Raw genomic sequence first — 20174 nt, forward strand, 5'->3', positions numbered from 1 at the left:
ACGACGCTGTATCAGCTACTCGGTTATTTAGCGTAGATGGAATTGGAGATATTATTTGGAGAGATGAAGCCGAGGATTCGCTATAGATTATTTGACATTCGTCTTACAGTTGGAAAAAATCCAAAAAAAAAAAAACCAAGCAGGTAATCAGCCAAAGACGGAATTGAATCCACGCCCGACCGCAACTCTGGATCGGTAGGCAAACGAAACATGACAACTTAGTATTTGCTCCAATTTGTTTATGCATTCTCTAGATTAAATTACGAGTAAATAACCCTTCTGTATTTTATTCGAGTGAACAGAATTATTTAGTTTATAATTAGTACTCTACCTAAAGTCTCTCAGCAACCCGCTACCGTGTTGGTATGTATGGAGTATACACTACCGGTCAAAAGTTTTCGATCAGCTATGAAACAACTATAGTTCGCGCAAGAAACGATTACCGAAAACCAATGGTGGCGTTGCTGTCTGTTTTGACTTGTGTATGTAGGTACGCCGAGGGGAGAAAGGTGCGAGCCGATTGAAGTACTGTCTCTTCCAAGAAGATGAACAAATGAGGACATCGCTGTGGAAATAAAGAATGTACCAAGAGAAAAATTCGAAGGTAATTAAACGTCCAACATATGTTTACGAATGAAATAATAATACCGTGTGATACAAAACACGTATTCACATGCAATGGAACAAACTAAAGTCGTAATGTAACTATCACAACGCAAGACTGATTCTGTCGATGTCATTTCTCTTCTGCCTGTACTCTTGAATATCATTCAAGTTATCTCGTAACCTTTCCTGTCGCCCTCTCTTCCTTATCGCAGTGTGTGATTCGCATTTCTTCCGTCGGTATTCCGTGCTTGAGAGAGAGACATATATATATATATATATATATATATATATATATATATATATATGTATGTATATATATATACTTTACGACAGCAGTGTCAAAAATGTAATCGTGCGCCGAGCCACTGTGTAACCTGCAACGTGCATAGCACCTATGGTGGGAGGCGGACACCCGAAGGGAAAGTGAAGCAACTGTCTGACTTATTAACCGATTTTCATTTTCCTTACGTCAAGTACTTAAATATAATTTTATACACTACAAGACTACAAACTAATGTTTAGTACGTGTAACGAAGAAAGAAATTAACAACAAAACATAGGACATTATCACAACCTAAAATTAACTGTCTTCAGAATGTCTCTGGACAAAGTTTCAAAATCAAGAATTATGTCACTTACTGCCAATCGTAGTTGATCACGAAGGTATTTGTATGTCAGTCGTGATCTAAATTTGGTTTTTACTATTTTAATTGTTGAAAATAATTTTTCATAAACGTAAGTTGTAGCGAACATGGCTTCAACAGAGCAAGCAAAAGAACGAAGCTTCGGATATTTATTTTTTGGCAAAGATTTGAAAGTTCAACATTTGTCAAGTCCTTACATCTAGCTTTCATTTGACATCACATTGTAAATCTGCGAGTTCAAATTGAAGAGCTAACCGCATTATTCGTACATCTGCTGGAAAAGGATCGACGTACAGAGATGATGATGATGATGATGATGATGATAACAATAACACTTAATCTTTTAATATTTCATCAGTAACATGTAGTATAATGCCGTTTTATGTTATACAACCGTTTTCCTCGTAATACTTGTGAACAAATCATACATTTATAAAATAATATTCTCATCATATTGACAGCAAAAAAAAAAAAAAAAAATGCGTCCTCCCATCCTACTTGGAACTTTCGTACATGGTTTCGAGAAAGACATATGCCACTCGCAGGTCAGAGACAAATACAAATGGAACGGAGTTTGACTCCAGTGAGTGAGAGGGTGGGGGATGGCGGAGGTTAGAAGCGAAATGCACAGCTATCACTGCGAGCCACAATGTCTCGCGAGTCACGTTCTCGCCACGGCTGCTTTATGTCAATGTACAAACATCGGAAAAACTAAATAGACCAACAAAATAAATATTTTCTCTCTCTAGCATTATGATATGATAGAATATTCAAAACGAAATCCCGTTTTAACCACAAATCCATACTTGTGATAAGTGATCGAAAACTTTTGATCGGTAGTGTACCTCGTAGGCATCCAACGCTACTTAGTTTAGTGAACATACGAAAACAAAACAAAGCTAGTCGGTTGGAAATTAGTGCACCAAGAGAAGAATTTGATAGTAAGCTCATTATTAGGAAAGAAGAAAATGTATTTTGTCACAAATAGAGGAACATTTTTCATATTAAATACTTAAAATGTTTACAGTCATTGATAGTAATGTGTAGACACCCGTAAAGCACGCATTCATAATTTTGTTTTGTTTAAGTTTGTGCTGACATTTATATTATTTCATTTGTTAATTCCGAACTTTAATTAGACATAAAATATCTAGATGCGTTTTACTTATTGTCCAAATAAGGGGTAGACAAATTCCGATCGCCAATGTGATGCCTGAATTATTCATTTAATTCAAAATTTGTTAAGACTTCGATATCTTTTATGCTATTACGACTAAAGCATAATGTTAACAAAAGCGGTTGTTGAAAGAAATTCAAACGTACTTTTTAAATTAATAGCATTAGATTTGTTGCACATCTCAAGGTATTGTCCTACATAGCTTCAGTGTGACTCTGAGAGCGTATGTTTGCATTGCAGATATATTTAACTAGCTGAGAGCACCCGGCGTTGCCCGGGTTTTTCCTTCTACTTTTAATTAAACTAGTTCTTTACTTTTCGGAAATCTCGAAAACTCAACTACAGTCCAAGGTCTCTAGATGTCCCTGTCGAACAGCTCATCCCATTCCACCAATGTATAAACACTCATCCGCCATCTTTGCGTCATCGGTTGCTGTTGTCAAGCAGAACGTTCTCCGAAAGTTTATGTTTTATTATCAAATAAATGTCCGTATGAAGTGTTATATATGAAATGTATAAAAGCTATCTAATTTTAGCGTATTTCGAATGTTACATCTCATTACTACAGCTAAAAACTGTAGGCACTTTTAACTTAAAATAGATAGATAAAAACACACAAAAATATTCAAAATGAGCATTTAAACACGAAACTAAAGAAAGGATGGTTTTAATATCCAAACTCGGAGAACCTAACATCATATAGGCCTAGGGCTACTTGTTTTATAAAGTAAAGCTCATAATAGTATGAAAGAAGAAAACCAGATTGGCCTTACAAAATTTGTGATCAAGTGGGATAGCTCAGTCTCTAGTGTACCTTGAGACTCTAATACAAAAGATCTCGTGTTTAAATTCCGGACCTGCCAACTGCCTGGATTTTCCACGGTTTGCAAATTCTGGATTGAGATGTGCCTGAATATACCAATCTCTTCTACTTTAAAAAACTTACTAAATTCTTCTTTGTCATCGGTCGTGTCTATAGGTTTCTGACACTGTGCTCTTATTTGCTTGTGGTAGTCAGTTTCTGTTTGCTCGCTGTCTTCCAGTGTCAAATACTCCAACATGTACTCAATCATTTCACGTATGTCAACTGCTAGGCACCCATCAGGCTTGCTAAGTGTTGTCATTATTGTCTTGTTGCTTCTTTTTCCCTTCGCTAATTCGTATACTTCATTCTATGGGTTAGCTGACGAAGTCATGTTGTAGCATTCCTTCCTGAAATTTAATTTTTCCTTTTTGATTTTGCTTCATACCTTGTTTTTCCCTCGATATACCGTATTTTACGTCGTTCCCTCAATTCTTCATTGTTTCTTGTTCTTTGGTACCTCCGTCTTAATGCGTTGGTTTTCTTTCTCATTAATGTGAGGTCATCTGTCCACCAAGGGACGCATTTATTTGCTGATGTCTTTCTTGAACCCCACTTAATCCTAAATGACCGGTTGCAAGCTGATTTCAAAGCCTCGTGAAATATTTCAATGCAGCTTTCAATGTCAGTTTCTTTAGCTATAAGAGATGATAATATCCTGCCAAGTTCTTCTGCCCGTTGTTCCCAGTTTGGGAATTTTATCGCTGTCCAACGAAGCAGATGTGCATGAAATTTCTTGTAGTTGTGTTCTTTGACTATATATTTCATTTCTTGGTGATTAAAATCTATACCATGGTAGTTGTTTTTCTTCAGACCTATGGAATATTTGAGCAGCTTTCTTCACTACTAATTTCCCACTCACAAACTTCTCTTAGCAATTGGTTGTTGGCTATTGTTAAATCAACATTGCTGGCTCCTCTTCTAATCCAAAAGGTAGTAATTTCACTCTCTTCATTGACAACATGGATCTGATTTCCCATGACGAATTCTCTAACAATTGCTGTCCATGACTATTAGGACTCCCCATTCTTTCGCGTGATGTAGTATTGACTCCATTTTCTCCAAGCTCGAATCCAATTCATTGTTTATATCTAAATACATACTTGCGATAAGAACTCGCAAGTTTCCTGCTATTACCTCTAAGACAACAGTATCTTCGTCCGATAATTGTTTTATTAATAGGACGTCAATTTTATCATTAGTCACCACTATAGCTGCACGGCTTCTTCCTTCACCGAGGTAAATATTTTGAACATTTTTGTAATTCCAGCTATTTTATTTTTAATTGTGTACGGCTCTTGTATAAATATAATATCTGTATTGTTTTCTTGGATTTCCATCAGGTTGTCAGTTGCAACTCTGGAGTGCTATAAGTTGATTTGAATACATCTGGATTTGTGATTGCGGTTTTAAATTCCTATTGCATTGCGATGTGGTGCTGTTGTGCATGGATGGAGGCGCCATTTTAGAGTATTTCATGATGAGATTCCTTCATTGAGCCATGATTATTTAGTAGTCTATATTTTGCATATATGTACCCTGGACTGCTTGCAAGCTAGGACAGTTCTTATCCAGAGAAGAATGTTTTTCGCAGATCTGTTCGGTACGGCAATACTTGTTATATGTAGTACAGTTTATACATTTATAATCATTCCTGGAAGCAGTGCATTCTTTCTTGGTGTGATCTTTCGAGCAAAGTGGACATGTTTGTGTACCCTTGCAATCCCCTGATTGAACCTAGAACATTTGAAACACCTAGTAGGCAGTAAGTAGTCCCGCGCGTTACAGATCTGCCATCCTAGTGTGTGTGTGTGTGTGTGTGTGTGTGTGTGTGTGTGCGTGCGCGCGCGCGCGCGTGTATGCCTGTGTTTGTGAGTGTGCAAGTGCGTAAGAGTCTGTTTTAATCATACGTTATTAGACATTTGTGCCCAGTCCTCGATTCACTCAGGAGCTTCTGTAGTGATATAAAGCCTATGTCCATCTGAAGGAACCCTACTTATCCAATGATGAAAGAACTACACTTACTAATGTTGAAAGAACTATCCAAATCGATTAAATTGTTTCCTAAGATTGCCTTATATAAACATAGAAACACTCTCTCTTTACAATAATATTTAGTATATTTGCTATCTTATTTTGTTATTAATAAAATATTCCCTTTTCATGAATAGAAAGATATCATACTGCGCTTTCTCACAAAAAAAAAAACAGCAAAATTTGCTAATTTCATAATAACAAATATAATAACATTAAAACCGATAATAATAAATACGAGTCTAGTGCATTCACGAATAAGTATACAAACTCTGCTAATATGGGACGACGAGAAAGAGAGAGACAAAAATGAAGAAGGTGGTAGTCTACATAAAAGTTGCTTCCATATTTACATTCTGAACATTCACACTGATTCTCTCTCGATTGTCAAAATGCTTTCCAGCTTCATTTTCAGACAAATATTCAGTAGATTCTGGTAGAGATACATTTATTAAAGGTATGAATGGTGATTCTTCGCTTATTTCATTAGAAACGAACTATGTTTGATAAGCAGCGCAGCGCAGTTCTGTTCAGTTCCGTGTTAGTAACTGGAAGACTTATACTACAGGGACATCATTTTATTTTTACTTGCGTTTTTATTGTACCTGCATTTCTGAATGTACTTCACTCTCACCCCTTTACTAATGTCCTTGCTCCCGTCAGACACACAAACTTACGGCCGCTGTTGCATTCGAAGTCTTAAAGCAGTGAAGTAAACACTACAGTGTATAGTGTGTTTCATAAGTATGATTGGGTTTTCTATAGAAGAAAGAACCTATATTAATAATATCGTACTAAAAATTATATTCAAGGAACGATAAATTCAATTTCAGAGAATATGCTTCAAAATGTTTTTAATAATATGCGTACTGAATTGAAGTCTGCATTGTAATGAACGGCAACCATTTTCAGCAACTTGTTTAAAAACTCATATTAGCTTTTTTGAATTGAGGTGGCTAGAAGCAAAGGAATGCTAGTGACATTTGTAATAACATGAGTTAAGTGCATCCAGTGTAAGCAAAAGTATCTAAAATTTTAGTGGCAAAGGGATATTTTAATCGCATCACACATTAAAATTTAAATAAAAATTGCACCGATTTTACGAAAGCTTAAATATTTAAACCCCATTTTCTCAAAAGTAACTTAAGTGCACTTACAGCCCTTTACTTATGACCCCTCAATTTAAATGCACTCTCTATATTGCATATTAACACCAATAATTAATATGCTACATAAAGTAGACATTACATAACGAACATAGCCGCCTGAAAAGTTGAGTTTTTGAAAAAAAAAATGTTACTACTCTACTGTATTTTGATAAATTCCGTAAAAGTGATGATCAAACTGAAAATCGTAATATCGTATTTCCCTACAACATAAATGGATACACTACTTTTCTCTCCTCCTATAGCTAGTAAAATGATTTGTTTACATATTGCAGTAGTAACACCAAACTCCTGTAATGGAAGGGGCGTAACAGTGTTTCCGAGTATAGCCAGGTTAATGTTAAAAATGTTGGTAAAAATAAAGCGATGTCCCTGTATAAATCTGAAATTTTTAACGTTTAATGTTTCCGATTCTGACCAGCCAGCTTTATAGAGTGTCCCAAATTGATATACACGTTTTGAAACACTATTTCTCAGCAATGAGATAAGACAGAAATGCGACTATTGCGGTTTTGTATTCCTTAAGCCCGTACATGTTCAAAATGGCTCTCTTCCTCCACAGTACACTCCCAACAACGACGTACAGCAAGAGACATACCAACTGGATTGTTACTAATGGAATATCATTACAGTCATGTTCAATCTGAAGTCTCAGTTCCTCCAGTGTTTGTGGTTTTCTGGCGTACACTGTGTCCTTTAGAGTTCCCCATAGGTAGAAGTCTGGAGGGGTTAAATTTGGAGCTCGAGGAGGGAAATCCGCAGCACTTCCTCTTCGTCCTATCCATCTCTGATTGAGTGTTCGATCGAGAAAATTTCTCACATTGGCATGAAAGTGAGCTGGAGCCCCGTCTTATTGAAAGTAAAACCCATTTTCATTCTCAAAGAGGTCATTGAGACGTGGAATCGTGGTTTCCAACATTTGCAGATATTTCTCACCCGTGACAGTCCCTTCGAAGAAGAACGGCCCAATTATTCCTCTGGAAGACAGGCCACACCATAATGTTAGTCCTGAAAGATTGACGGCCTTTTCTTGAAGATGTGTGGGTTTTCGTTAGACCAGCACACACAACTGTGCCGATTAATTGTGCCTTTAAGTTTAAATGTGGCTTCATCTGACCAAACAATTAAGTCTTGAAAATCTTCCCTTTCATCACACATGTTCAAGAACCACTCACATACTTCTAGTCGCCTATGTGGGTCGTCCTTATTTAGTGCGTGGACAAGTGTCGGAATGTAAGGCTTCCATTTTTGGGCTCACAAAATTCGATGAACACTATTTGCTGATACCAGTCTCACGAGAATATTGCCTCATTGGCTTCTTTGGAGATTGTGCAAAAGCCTGCATGACTACATCAACACTCTCGTTATCGATGGAACTTCTCTCTCTTCCGCACCGCCCTTTCAACACATCTTACACCGTTCCGTCGACTTCGAACTTGTCTCGGATTCTTGTGATAATTAACCTTGTTGGTGGTTGTATTCCAAATTCAACCTTTCAACGTCATTGAACCTCAACATTCTCCACTTTCCAATAACATTTCAGTATCCACTAACGTTCATCGAACGATAATTACACCGCCATGTGTGTTTATAAACAGATGAACATGTTTCCATGCTTTCCACTGCCTTCTGTATCATAAACCGCAAAAATCGTATTTCTATCTCATTTTTTGCTGTGAAATAGTATTTCAAAGAGTGTATACATCAATTGGGACACTCTGTATTGTCACAGACTGTACGAAGCATAGCGAAAAGATAGTGAGAGATAATTCTTCCGACAGCTTATTGGTTTTATGGCAGCCCACTACAATAGGGACACATGAATGTATAATTTACCAATTACGTCACAAATTACGAGTAACGTTACAGACTTCAGATTACATATTTTAAGAACAGCATGAAACATCCTCGCGTATCCACTCATTCGTTATCCGCTATTCTAAGTGTTCCATCCTCGCGTATCCTCTCATTCGTTATCCGCTATTCTAAGTGTTCCATCCTCGCGTATCCACTCATTCGTTATCAGCTATTCTAAGTGTTCCATCCTCGCGTATCCACTCATTCGTTATCAGCTATTCTAAGTGTTCCATTCTCGCGGATCCACTCATTCGTTATCAGTTATTCTAAGTGTTACATCCTCGCGTATCCACTCATTCGTTATCCGGTATTCTAAGTGTTCCATCCTCGCGTATCCACTCATTCGTTATCCGCTATTCTAAGTGTTGCATCCTCGCGTATCTACTCATTCGTTATCAGCTATTCTAACTGTTCCATCTTCGCGTATCCACTCATTCGTTATCCGCTATTATAAGGGACGGGGATTATGTGGAAGAGTGACATTTTGTTCCTAAAGGATGCATCTACATTCTGTGAAAATAGCAAAGCTGTAGGATAAAAATATAATTTTTAAACAAATGTTATGCATTACGTTTGGAGTTACCCTAGTAATATAGGCTATAGTAAAGTCCGCAATAAAAGTGTTCACCCTTTCAGGGCAAAGAAGATGCCTTTTCAATTTCAATTTTTACTTTGAGTTCATTCTTATTATGTGTAGATATGTATTTCTATGTTTTCTTGCTATGAATATTAGACGGAATTACTATGTTTGAAGTCTTGTAACAATAAATGAGAATTTCATTTGACTTTAATGAATTTTTCCACAATTCTTCTACCTCTCACGAAATTATCAATGCAATATCACGAAATAACCAACCTTTTAGCTTAAGTTGTAAAAGTGGTTTTTGGCACTTGTTCAAGAACGTGTCCAATCTTTTATGTCTCAGATTTGTACAGCAAATTATCGTCTTTTAGATGAAAAAATCGGAATAAGGCTATATTTACACATTTGCATTTTAAATTAATTTTCATGAAATTATCACGAAATTACCAATGTTTACCCTATTCATCATTTCATTCACATCATCCATCCAACTACCCATTAATCACCCATTCCGACCACATTCATTCATAATCAATCCATTAAAAAATGCAATCCATCCACTTATTCATATAGTCATTCGATAATAGAATACTAGTAAATAAAAATCTAAGTGGTATCTTCGTGAAAACTGTCTTTTTACTGGAATAAGAAAATTATGTATAGATACGGAAATAAATTTGGAACTGTCTTTTGTATAAGTTTCGCTTACAACATACTGCGCATGCCCAGTTTTCCAAAGCGGTAGTCCACAGGGCATCATTTTGTCACCAATTTAATAATAATAATAATAATAATTATTATTATTATTATTATTATTATTGTTATTATTATTTATTTATTTAATCTGGCAGAGCTAAGGCCAGTAGGCCTTCTCTTCCGCCCAGCCAGACTCTAATTCTAATTAAATACATTTGCTTACATAGTTATTACATTAATATCTAGATCATAAAACAACATGAAAGTAAATAATGAAAATTGGATAACTAATGTTAGTGTGACAATAATAAACAATGGTAAGAAATAGTTATAATAATGATAATAGCAATAGTAATAATAATAATAATAATAATAATAATAATAATAATAATAATAGTAGTAATAGTAGGTATACAGAGTGAAAGTGAAATAGCCTTGCAGATTTCCAGAACGAATGGCTCATGTATGTAACAAGAAACTATAGGCCCTAATGTCTTATTAGTGGAAAGTTGATAGTTTTTTTTTTCTGAGAAAAATGTTCTCTCTTCTCCTTCTTCTTCTTCTTCTTCTTCTTTTTCTTCTTCTTCTTCTTAAGGCACTACAACTTCAAAATTGAATGTCTTGGCCTTCTCAACAATTTTTTCCAGGAACTTCTATTCTGTACGACATCATCCAATCCTTGATTCTTAGCTTCCTCAAATCATTCACGATATCATCTTCCCAGCGGCTTTTCGGTCTACCTGCTGCTCTAGTTCCCATGGGTTCCCATTTATATATACCTTTCACTTGCCTTTGGTCCTCCATTCTTTTAACTTGGCCAAACCAACTTAACCTCATATCCCTGATGAAATTTATTACATTGTGATTGTGTATTAAATAATTTACTTCTTTGTTAGTTTTTATTCTCCATTTGCCATCTCTATCCTTTAAGGGTCCAAAGATTCTTCTTAAAATCCTCCTTTCAAAAATTAACAACTTTTCTTTGATTGATTCTTTCAATACCCAAGTTTCTCATGCTTAGGTGACAACTGGCCTTATTATGGTCCAATGTAATCTTAATTTGGTTTCTTTTGTTATTAGTTTGCTTTTAAATAAGCTTCGGTTGGCGAAATAAGCTCTGTTACCATTGTTAATTCGTTCTTTAATTTCATCTTCTATCGAGTTATTGCCACTAAACAGTGTTCTCAGATATTTAAATTTATTGACTTGAGAAATCTGCATATCATTGATTTTCAGTTATTTGTAATAGAATTTTGGTTACCACATTTCAAATACTTAGTTTTATTTTCATTTATTACGAGACTAAATGCTTCAGATTGTTTTTCAGTTTTGTGAATGTCTCTAAGGCTTGCTTTGTTCTTGCAGTAATCATTACATCGTCTGCGTATGCAATGCACTGCATCAGCCTACTAGATATATTTCCCCTCATATCCATTTGTCTTAAAATAAAATCTATGACTATGCTAAAAAGCGTAGCCTATAGAGCAGTGACCATCAACTCGCGTATGAATGGGCACAGGCAGTGCTTGGCTCATGCGTGCTTACTGTACCGAGCAGAGGACCGGTTTGTAACCTTGCGTTGTAGTGAACAGAGGCGGTTCTTGCTATCCATTCAAACAAGAGATGTGAGGAGCAGAAAACACTTCAAAACGTAGGCCACACTGAAGAAATTCAATTTACAGGTGCATTATACAACTAACAGTAACGAATATGGCAAATACGAAGAGAAGAGCGTGTAGCATTAATTCAACAATTGAAGGAAAATGAGCTAGAAGTTGTTTAAGATCACAATGTTAGTAAATCGGCTGTGCGACTCAGTTATAAAATTTCACTTGTAATAGTACGATATTATAAACCTTTTAAAGATTGAAAATTTGAAGAATGTTTAATTACAACTGAAGAACTTTTCTCAAGTGTAGGAGTTTGAATCTATCAGTTTGTCTCCTTCCACCGTGATGCATCCCATCCGAGGTCTAGCCGAGGACGTTCAGGTGCAACTAATAATTATTTGTCGGTCTGTCATTTGTTGTTCTTTGGTATAGTAGATGAAAATACTTATGTAAGCGATAATCCCCAACTGGTGATTTTTGTAGGAGGCGTTATTGAAAACCTTCAGATTAAGGAGAGCTCTTATATATTGTTCTCATAAAGGATACTACTACTGGTTCCGACATTTTCATGTAGAGGCTATAGAAATTATTTTGGACTTCCTTGGAATAAACTTATATCCTTGGCAACCAATAGTTGGAAGTAAAACGGGTGTAATAAGGAATCTAACTGTAAGGGACGAAGTGAAAAGCGTTAATGTATCCCATGAAATTATTTCTATTCACTGCATTATACACCAACATAATTCATGTGCAAAACAAATCAAAATGGTGTTATAGAAGTAGCCCAGTTGGAAAAACCACCAACACAATTATATCGAAAAGTCTCGCTCATTGTCAATTTAAATCTTTCTTGATGAATGCAATAGCGAGTATGGCGATCTGTCATTATAGTAAAGTACGGTGACTAAGTCGTAGCAAATTATTGAATAGGTTCTTTGAACTGAGGGAGGAAACATCATGGTTCACGGAGAAAGAAGAAAAGTCTGTATCATAAGTGAAAAATGAAAAAATGGATTTGTGAACTCGCCTTCTTAATGGAATTATCTGAATGCTTTAAATTGTTTTCTACAAGGTAACAACAAGATTATTACACAGTTATATAACAGAGTGAAGGCGTTTAATATGAAACCACCTCTAATTATGGAACGTTAGTTTAACTAAAAGGATAAGTTACAGCACATTTTTCAAAATTAACAACGATAAAGGCATACTAGTTTCTTAAGACTTTGGATTTCGAAGAATATATTCATTTACACATCATGACGATCTGCGCCAGAAATTTGATTCTAGATTTAAAGACTAGGAAAATTCTCAATTTGATTTTCGATTATTACTTGTAATTAGAACTTATTGATTTACTTTACGATAGTGAATTGAAGGACAAATATCAAAACAAAAAAAGTTATCTGACTTTTATATGAACTTTCCATGTCTTAGATTTCCCCGATTGTACAGACATCCATTTTCGGATTCACATATCTGTGTGAACAGTAATTTTTTTCTTATGATGAAGATAAACAAGCCATGTCATGGAAGCCAAGTATCGGATCACAACTTAAAATGTGCTGTCACATTATGCACTATACAAACAATAGTTCCAAACGTTGACAAATTGCTGAGGGAAAAGAGAATTAAACAAATCCCGAAAAATCAGTGCTAATGCCAGTGTTGAGTGGACTGAATGGAGTTAAATTTCTGCGTTACTATTCCTATGGTTTTTATGTGTTTTGTTCAACATTTTCCTTAACAGAAGCAGTTTACACATTTACAGTAACTGTCATGCATTACCCGAATAATTAACATGAAATGTGTATTACATTTCCAAAGGTAATTATAAATATATTAACTTCTAACTTTGTTGAAAATAGGCTACAAAGTTTCCCCCCCCCCCAAATTGCTTAAGATAGTTTATTTAGTTATTTCTATTCAGCCCGTATCTTTTTTCATCAGAAAACAATCATAAACCTATGCAGTAAATTCATATTGTGGTCCCGCCGCTGAACGTCTTACCTGCCCTGTTACGACTTTCCGCGGGCGAGCGGGCAAGGCTTGATGACGACACAGTGCTCTGAGTTGGGGACCAATGCTATAGAGGATCTCCTTGCCTAACCCCAAATTGCATATTGAAACATTCACTGAGTTTGTTATTAACTTTAATTCTTGCTGTTGTGTCAGTTAAGGTTAATTTTATTATTAATTTTGTTGGTACTTCGTAAAACTTTAAACACTTTATTATTTTATCTCTGGAAATCGAGTCAAATGCTTTATTATAATCGACAAAAATGTTATGCAGGTCGATTTTATATTCATGACATTTTTGGAAATTTCCCTCACTATAATGTTCTCCCCCCCCCTCTTAATTGTAACAATCTTTCATTTCGTAATAAAATTATTGCGAGTACGATCATGATTTTTGTCCATAACGGTAGAAAATCTAATAAAGAATAATTTATCCCTCTGGCGTATTTCAATAGCGTGCACACTTTTCGTATAAATTTAATTAAAAAAAACCGTAAATTCAAACCACTGCACGAAGCGAACTCATGGCAACGACTTGGCACTTACGTATGGAGACTCGCCGAGGTCGACCCGAGTAGTGTTGTAGCGACGATGTTGCCGGACTGCTGAAACTTCAAACTTAATTTTCTAATTAACCGTGCATTTAATCACAAAACGTAATACAAGTGTTCTATTCATTTACGTGTAGCCTATAGTGTCTTTCAACCTGCTAGGTTATTTCAGTGCCACACTGTATAATTTTTTTTCGATTCTTGTCGCAATCCGAAAGGCATTTGAAATCATCCGATGGAAAGTGATCTAATATTAAGAGTAGCCCGGTATTTATAAACATTGCAGTAAAATAGAACGACAGTAAATTAAACTTGACATACGTTATGAATTAAAAAGGAAGTCGACATTATGATCCAAACACGGAACGTTTTTCTTAGCGATCCAGCGATGCCATGGAGCTATTCGAACAATTGGAGACGAATGTTATAATCACGATTACCTTACTGTGTTCGTTTACTAAACGTTCCTCCAGTGTTCTTATACAGGGACATCATTTTATATTTACTAACATTTTTAATATTAACCTGGCTATACCTTTGAATCAACGATTAAGAACCGGAAACACCGTTTGCTACCTCCTTCCACGACTGGAGTTCGATGATACTGGCATAATATACAAACAAAACACTTTACTAGGTATAGTAGGGAAGAAACGTAGTTCATAGCCTACATTTACGTAAACTAGGAAATATCGCGATTTTGAGTTTGATAATTTTCATTAGGTTTTGTTTAATAAAAATACGGTACATTATTAACAATGAGTGTTTTTACTCACGAACTGAGCTTTCCATGCCGACGTATTCATTATGCAGTGTATATTATACTGTCTACAACACATTAGCGTACACTATAGAGAATGAAGTTAAATTGAATCATAATATGGATATTTAAACACATTTTTGATAATGGTGGCCGTTCATTTCGATACAGGCTTCAGTTCTAATGTGCATATTATCGCACTATAGACTATTGTACGTAATTCCAATTACCAGGTTCGTACTTCGTATCAGTAACCCACGTTGAAATAATTCTGTACCTACTCATAAAAGAGACCCTACGTACTGTAAATTCAATCTTCACTTCTGCCCGATCCGAAAAGATAAAATTACTCAGACATGCTATCTACTGTCCGTCCAAGTGGTTACGTCGCAGCGTCGTAGAAAGGGAGGAAATCACGTGACAGTTAATTACTTAACGAGGCCCTTTTATTTAAGTTATTTTAAACAATTGTATGGGTATAATATTACGTAGACGTCCAATTCCTAACATAAATTAATGTTCCCAGAAAAGAGCTAAAACAGCCCAGCCAATAGCATTTACAGAAAGGCGAATAGAAGCAGGTGAGGGAAACCGGGATGCGACGTAGGCAAATGGAAAATGATGCAATATTGAAAGCTCTTTCGTCACTGGAAAACGCGAACATATTTTTGGAACGTACTGTTTACTATGACCGTAAGGCTACTATGACTATATATGCGGTCTTGGATCTGTGTGGAGGACGGTTGAACTTCATTAGTAGAAGGGGTGGGAGTGAAGTACATTCAAAAACTCAGGTACAATAAAAATTGAAGTAAAAATAAAATGATGTCCCTGTGTAATATTTGTTACTTTATTATAATTAACATTTTTATTTTTTCATGAGGAGGGAAAAATAGATCTTCCTGTATATTTTTTAATATTGTTATTTTTTGAGGGGTCCAGCCAAATAGAATCACACGGAACGTGGAAAATAATTTATTCCACATTAAAAAATTACTAACTGAAACACCCGTCGCAGTTGTCCGAAACAATTTTATGTTAATACAAAAAAAAATGCTGTCCTCGGGGACCGAACACATAATCTTCTGAACGCCGCGTCGCTCCGACGACGCAAACGACTGAGCTATTATGACGATAAACATAAACTTTGTCATCTGCTTGGAATGCCGATCTCCTGACAACGCGACGCTCCGGTTCCAGTATTACACTGACAGGAAACATAGTAGTGTGAACCTCGCGCTGTAAGCATCATCAAAAGTAGCTCGAAATTTTATTTCCGTATTTGTACTTAGCACTATAACATTAATAAGAATCAAAGTTCATTTACATTCCTTCCTCGGTTTATTACGTGTTCAGAGACAGTATGTGCACAAAGCGTCAAGGTTTTCCTCGAAAGTTTGAATATGACACTTAAGGCCTACTTACTTACTTATGGCTTTTAAGGAACCCGGAGGTTCATTGCTGCCCTCACATAAGCCCGCCATCGGTCTCTATCCTGTGCAAGATTAATCCAGTCTCTATCATCATATCCCACCTCCCTCAAATCCATTTTAATATTGTCCTCCCATCTACGTCTCGGCCTTCCCAAAGGTCTTTTCCCCTCCGGCCTATCAACTAACACTCTATATGCATTTCTGGATTCGCTATACGTGCTACATGCCCTGCCCATCTCAAATGTCTGGATTTAATGTTCCTAATTACGTCGGGTGAAGAATACAATGCGTGTAGTTCTGCGTTGTGTAACTTTCTCCATTCTCCTGTAACTTCATCCCTCTTAGCTCCAAATATTTTCCTAAGAACCTTATTCTCAAACACTCTTAATCTTTGTTCCTCTCTCAAAGTGAGAATATGACACATATTATAATTTACTTGAAATATTCTATACATCAATTCTATCCAACCAATTATCTTTTACATGTTCTTTTGTATAAATTATCACTATTCAGTTAGTGATGGTATGTTACCAGAAATCCACTCTTTGAAGGCGAAGGACTTGAGATGGCAACAAAGAGCGGTGTCGTTGGCGTCGGATAGGTATCTGCAGCCACTCTCCTCGGTGCTGTCCTTGCAGTAATCTTTGGGGCCCTGGAAACATTCTGATGACTGAGAGGAAGAGACGGGAGTGGCGGCCAGTGCGAGCAGAGCGGTCAGGATCAGCTCCATCTGAACAAAGAAAGAGAGAGAGAGAGAGAGGGTGAGTGACTCAGTGACTGCTAATAGTTTGAGATTCTTACTTCGTTTCACTTCCATCATCATCTTAAGGTCCGTACACACTTAGCGAACGAACAACGAACGAATGATGGAGCGAAATTTCGTTGTTCGTTCGCTATTTGGAGCAACGTACATACTGTAACTTTTATTTCAACACAACAATGTAACTTTATTGTTTCAACAATAATCACTTTCTATAATTGAATGTAAACATTCCCGTAAACAATGGGATTTCCACTCCACACAGTAACACATTATTCATTATTACACTATTGAGAACAACAAAGTACTGCTAATTTTAACTAATGTTCACAAAGCACTATTTACAAATCAGAACTGTCAGTTCACAGTTCGTTTGCCTTGGCTAGTTCTTCTAGCTCAGTCACTCGAGTTCACAGTATCTCGTACCACAGACCTTCAGAGACAGTCCACTGAACTTCGAACTCAGGTCCCCCAACTGCGGTCCACTGCACTCAAAATCAGGACTTCCGGCTCCCACAGTTACGGACAGAACTCACGTCGAACTCCCTCGAAGCTGGCTTCACTGCTACACAAGACTGCCTTGCTGTCCAAAACTAGCAACGACTGCAACTAACTGCTCAAGTTCACTCGCGTGCCGTATTTATAACTAGACATTGGATTTTTAGGCACTAAAAATTGCAGTTTTAGGCGCCTAAAATAAGCTCAAAATTTGTAAAATTAGGCTCTATTTTAATGAAAATAGGCATTTTAGGCACATCAAGGTATCATACTTTTTTCTTTCACTGAAATTTTTAGTTATACACTAAAATACGCACAAAAAAGTATGTTTAAACATTAAAAAAGAATACTATATTATATTTATAAACAGAGCTGCACAAATTTAATATATTGAAACTAATGAAATAATGATTATTGGTATCAAGATTACTCATTTTAAGTGATTGAAATTCAGTTCCATGCTCAGACTTTATTATAATTATCTGCACAGTACACCACCAGAATTTTTTCTAAATTCTCCACAGTTAACCTTTGCCTTTTGTCACTGAGAATCATTTTGAAAGCAGAAAAACTTCTTTCAACCGAAACTGATGTGAGAGTCGCAAATTTTAAATTAGGTACAATAGAAACATCAATACTTACTGGAACATTTACACTTTCCCCCGATATCACTCTTGATACTTTTTCCAACAATGAAAATCCTACATTCTTATTTAATACGTTGTCCCACTTATTTTTTTACTTTTTTCCCAGTTTCGCCCAAAGCAGAATGTATGTTCACTTGAGCTTCCTTTACTATTGCTATTTGGCTACAAAGAGATTGTTTTTCACGTTCCAATTGTTCAATACTTGCAGGTATGAAAGAAAAGTTTGATGTTATGTAGGCAATATCGTTTTTCACTCGTGAGTCATTCAGACAATCTTTCACTGCTTTCACACACGCTGCACTATCAGTTTCAGGTAATTTATCAATAACTGTGACCACTTCTTTAAAATACTTAGAATAATACACCACTGACTGAATCCAAGTTCCCCATCGTGTAACAACCGGCTGAAGTGGGAGTGGGATAACTGGAAAGTTCTCTCTGAATATTGAAATCCTGGATGGGGCTTTACAAAAACATTTTTTTGTGTTAGAAATAAACGAATTGACAAGAGGAAATTCATTCCGGATTGTTTCAGAAACCCTGTGAAGGCCATGTGCTAGACAGGTTACATGCGTGAGGTTAGGATAAAATGTTTTAAGAAGTGGAGCTGCAGCAACCATGTATGAGGCAGCATCAGTACAAAATAACAGAACTTTAGAATCGTCTATATTACCTGAGTATAAAGACTGTAGGCCTTTATTTACAAAATAAGCAATGGCTTTGCTATTCACTTTCGAAAGTTCCTTAACACATACGAGGTGTGGAATCGAAGGTCCATCAGGACTAAGTTTTCCTACTACCATATTTGCTATATACCTATTCATAGGATCTGAGGTTTCATCCACAGAGACCCATATGTAAGAATCAACTATATCCTCCCGAATGGAAGCTAAAGTTTCATTGTATATTCTGTCTAAGTAATTTTTTCTTAGGGTCGACTCAGATGGGATATTTTGTTTGCAGTATTTTTGTAAAAACTGTCTTAAAACCGGATTTTCAATTGCATTCCAGGGAATGTTAGCAGCAACAAACGCTCTGGTTAAATCAGCATAGTAATTGCTGCTGAGATTGGATGAAGTAGGCTGTGTTAGTAAAGTTTGTTGCAGTTGATTTTTCTGCTGAGCTTTAGCCTTATGAGCCGCTCCTTGCACATGCTGCTTTAGGTGGCACTTCTTTTTTTGCGAAATCTAAAAATGTAAAGTAAACTGAATTAAAATAAAATCCTAATTGTTGTATTGCCGTATTTCTATCACAAAGTTAGTGGGTTCGAACAATCAACATTTTAATGACCTGCAAATACTTTAACTATCGGAATTTAAAAGGTTAAAGTGTAGTGGTCTTAAAAAGAATTATACCTCAGGATAGCTCAGTCAATGTATAAATATTATAGGCCTACTCATTAAAATTAATAGAATTTATATATTTCAACTATTGTTACATACCTGTTTGCTACAAATCTTGCAGAATATTATTTTTCCATCATAAGTGAATTCTGAATATTCTGTTAGCCATTGCCGGATCAATGTAGATTTTGCACTTATATTTTTTGGCATTATCGCGTTAAACTTCACAGGAAAACGTCCTACCGCTCAAAACTTCTCAACACAAATAAGGTGAGGGAAAGAGCAACTGTTAACGAGCATTCAAATGAATCGTTGTTATTGAGATTCAATTGAACAAAAATACAAAGTTCCACTTATTGTTGCATTTCCTGGTAGTGTTAACACTAGGAGGGCCATTCTTTTAAATATTTTGTAACGGTTTACCCTACTAATTCGCAGTTTTACGACTTTTCATAAATATTTCAAAAACACTCTTTCTCCAAAAATTGTGATTTTATGACACTCTGAAGGGCAGTACAGCTAATCGGTTTCAGACCGAAAACAGTCATTTTTATAGTATAGTATATCTCTGAATCGGTAGCAGCACATGTTGTGATTGTTGCCTGCTTCAAAACTAAGGTTGGTTCTTTGTCGGCATTTATGCCTCCAAACATGTTAAATTCGGTGAAATCTATTGCGAGTGTCGTGAGATTCAAAACATTTTGTTTCCTTTATCAATGGTTTCATGGCCGGTGTGAAGCAAACTTTCCACTTTTTAAATGCCTTAAATTTCGCAGTGAATGCATGTATAAATTATAAAAAGTAAGAGTAAAATGCGAAACTTTACAGTGAGTTAGGCATTTTTAGGCGAATATTAACAAATTAGGCTCTAATAACCGTTTTAGGGCATTTTAGGGCACTATAAAACTCTTTGAATACCTTTCAATTT

The 20174-nt window shown here is 36.0% G+C and overlaps 1 protein-coding gene across 3 annotated transcripts in view; it reads right to left on the reverse strand.

Annotated features, from left to right (window-relative positions):
- Window positions 1-20174, reverse strand: part of hfw (leucine-rich repeat domain-containing protein hfw) — a 316786-nt gene that overhangs the window by 124864 nt on the left and 171748 nt on the right. For all 3 annotated transcript variants that reach the window (XM_069834380.1, XM_069834379.1, XM_069834378.1), the window contains exon 2: window positions 16530-16728. In XM_069834380.1, coding sequence (XP_069690481.1) covers window positions 16530-16728 — 199 coding nt within the window. The remainder of the gene's footprint in view (window positions 1-16529; window positions 16729-20174) is intronic.

This window comes from Periplaneta americana, chromosome 9 (assembly GCF_040183065.1).
Source record: "Periplaneta americana isolate PAMFEO1 chromosome 9, P.americana_PAMFEO1_priV1, whole genome shotgun sequence".
Classification (NCBI taxonomy): Eukaryota; Metazoa; Arthropoda; class Insecta; order Blattodea; family Blattidae; genus Periplaneta; species Periplaneta americana.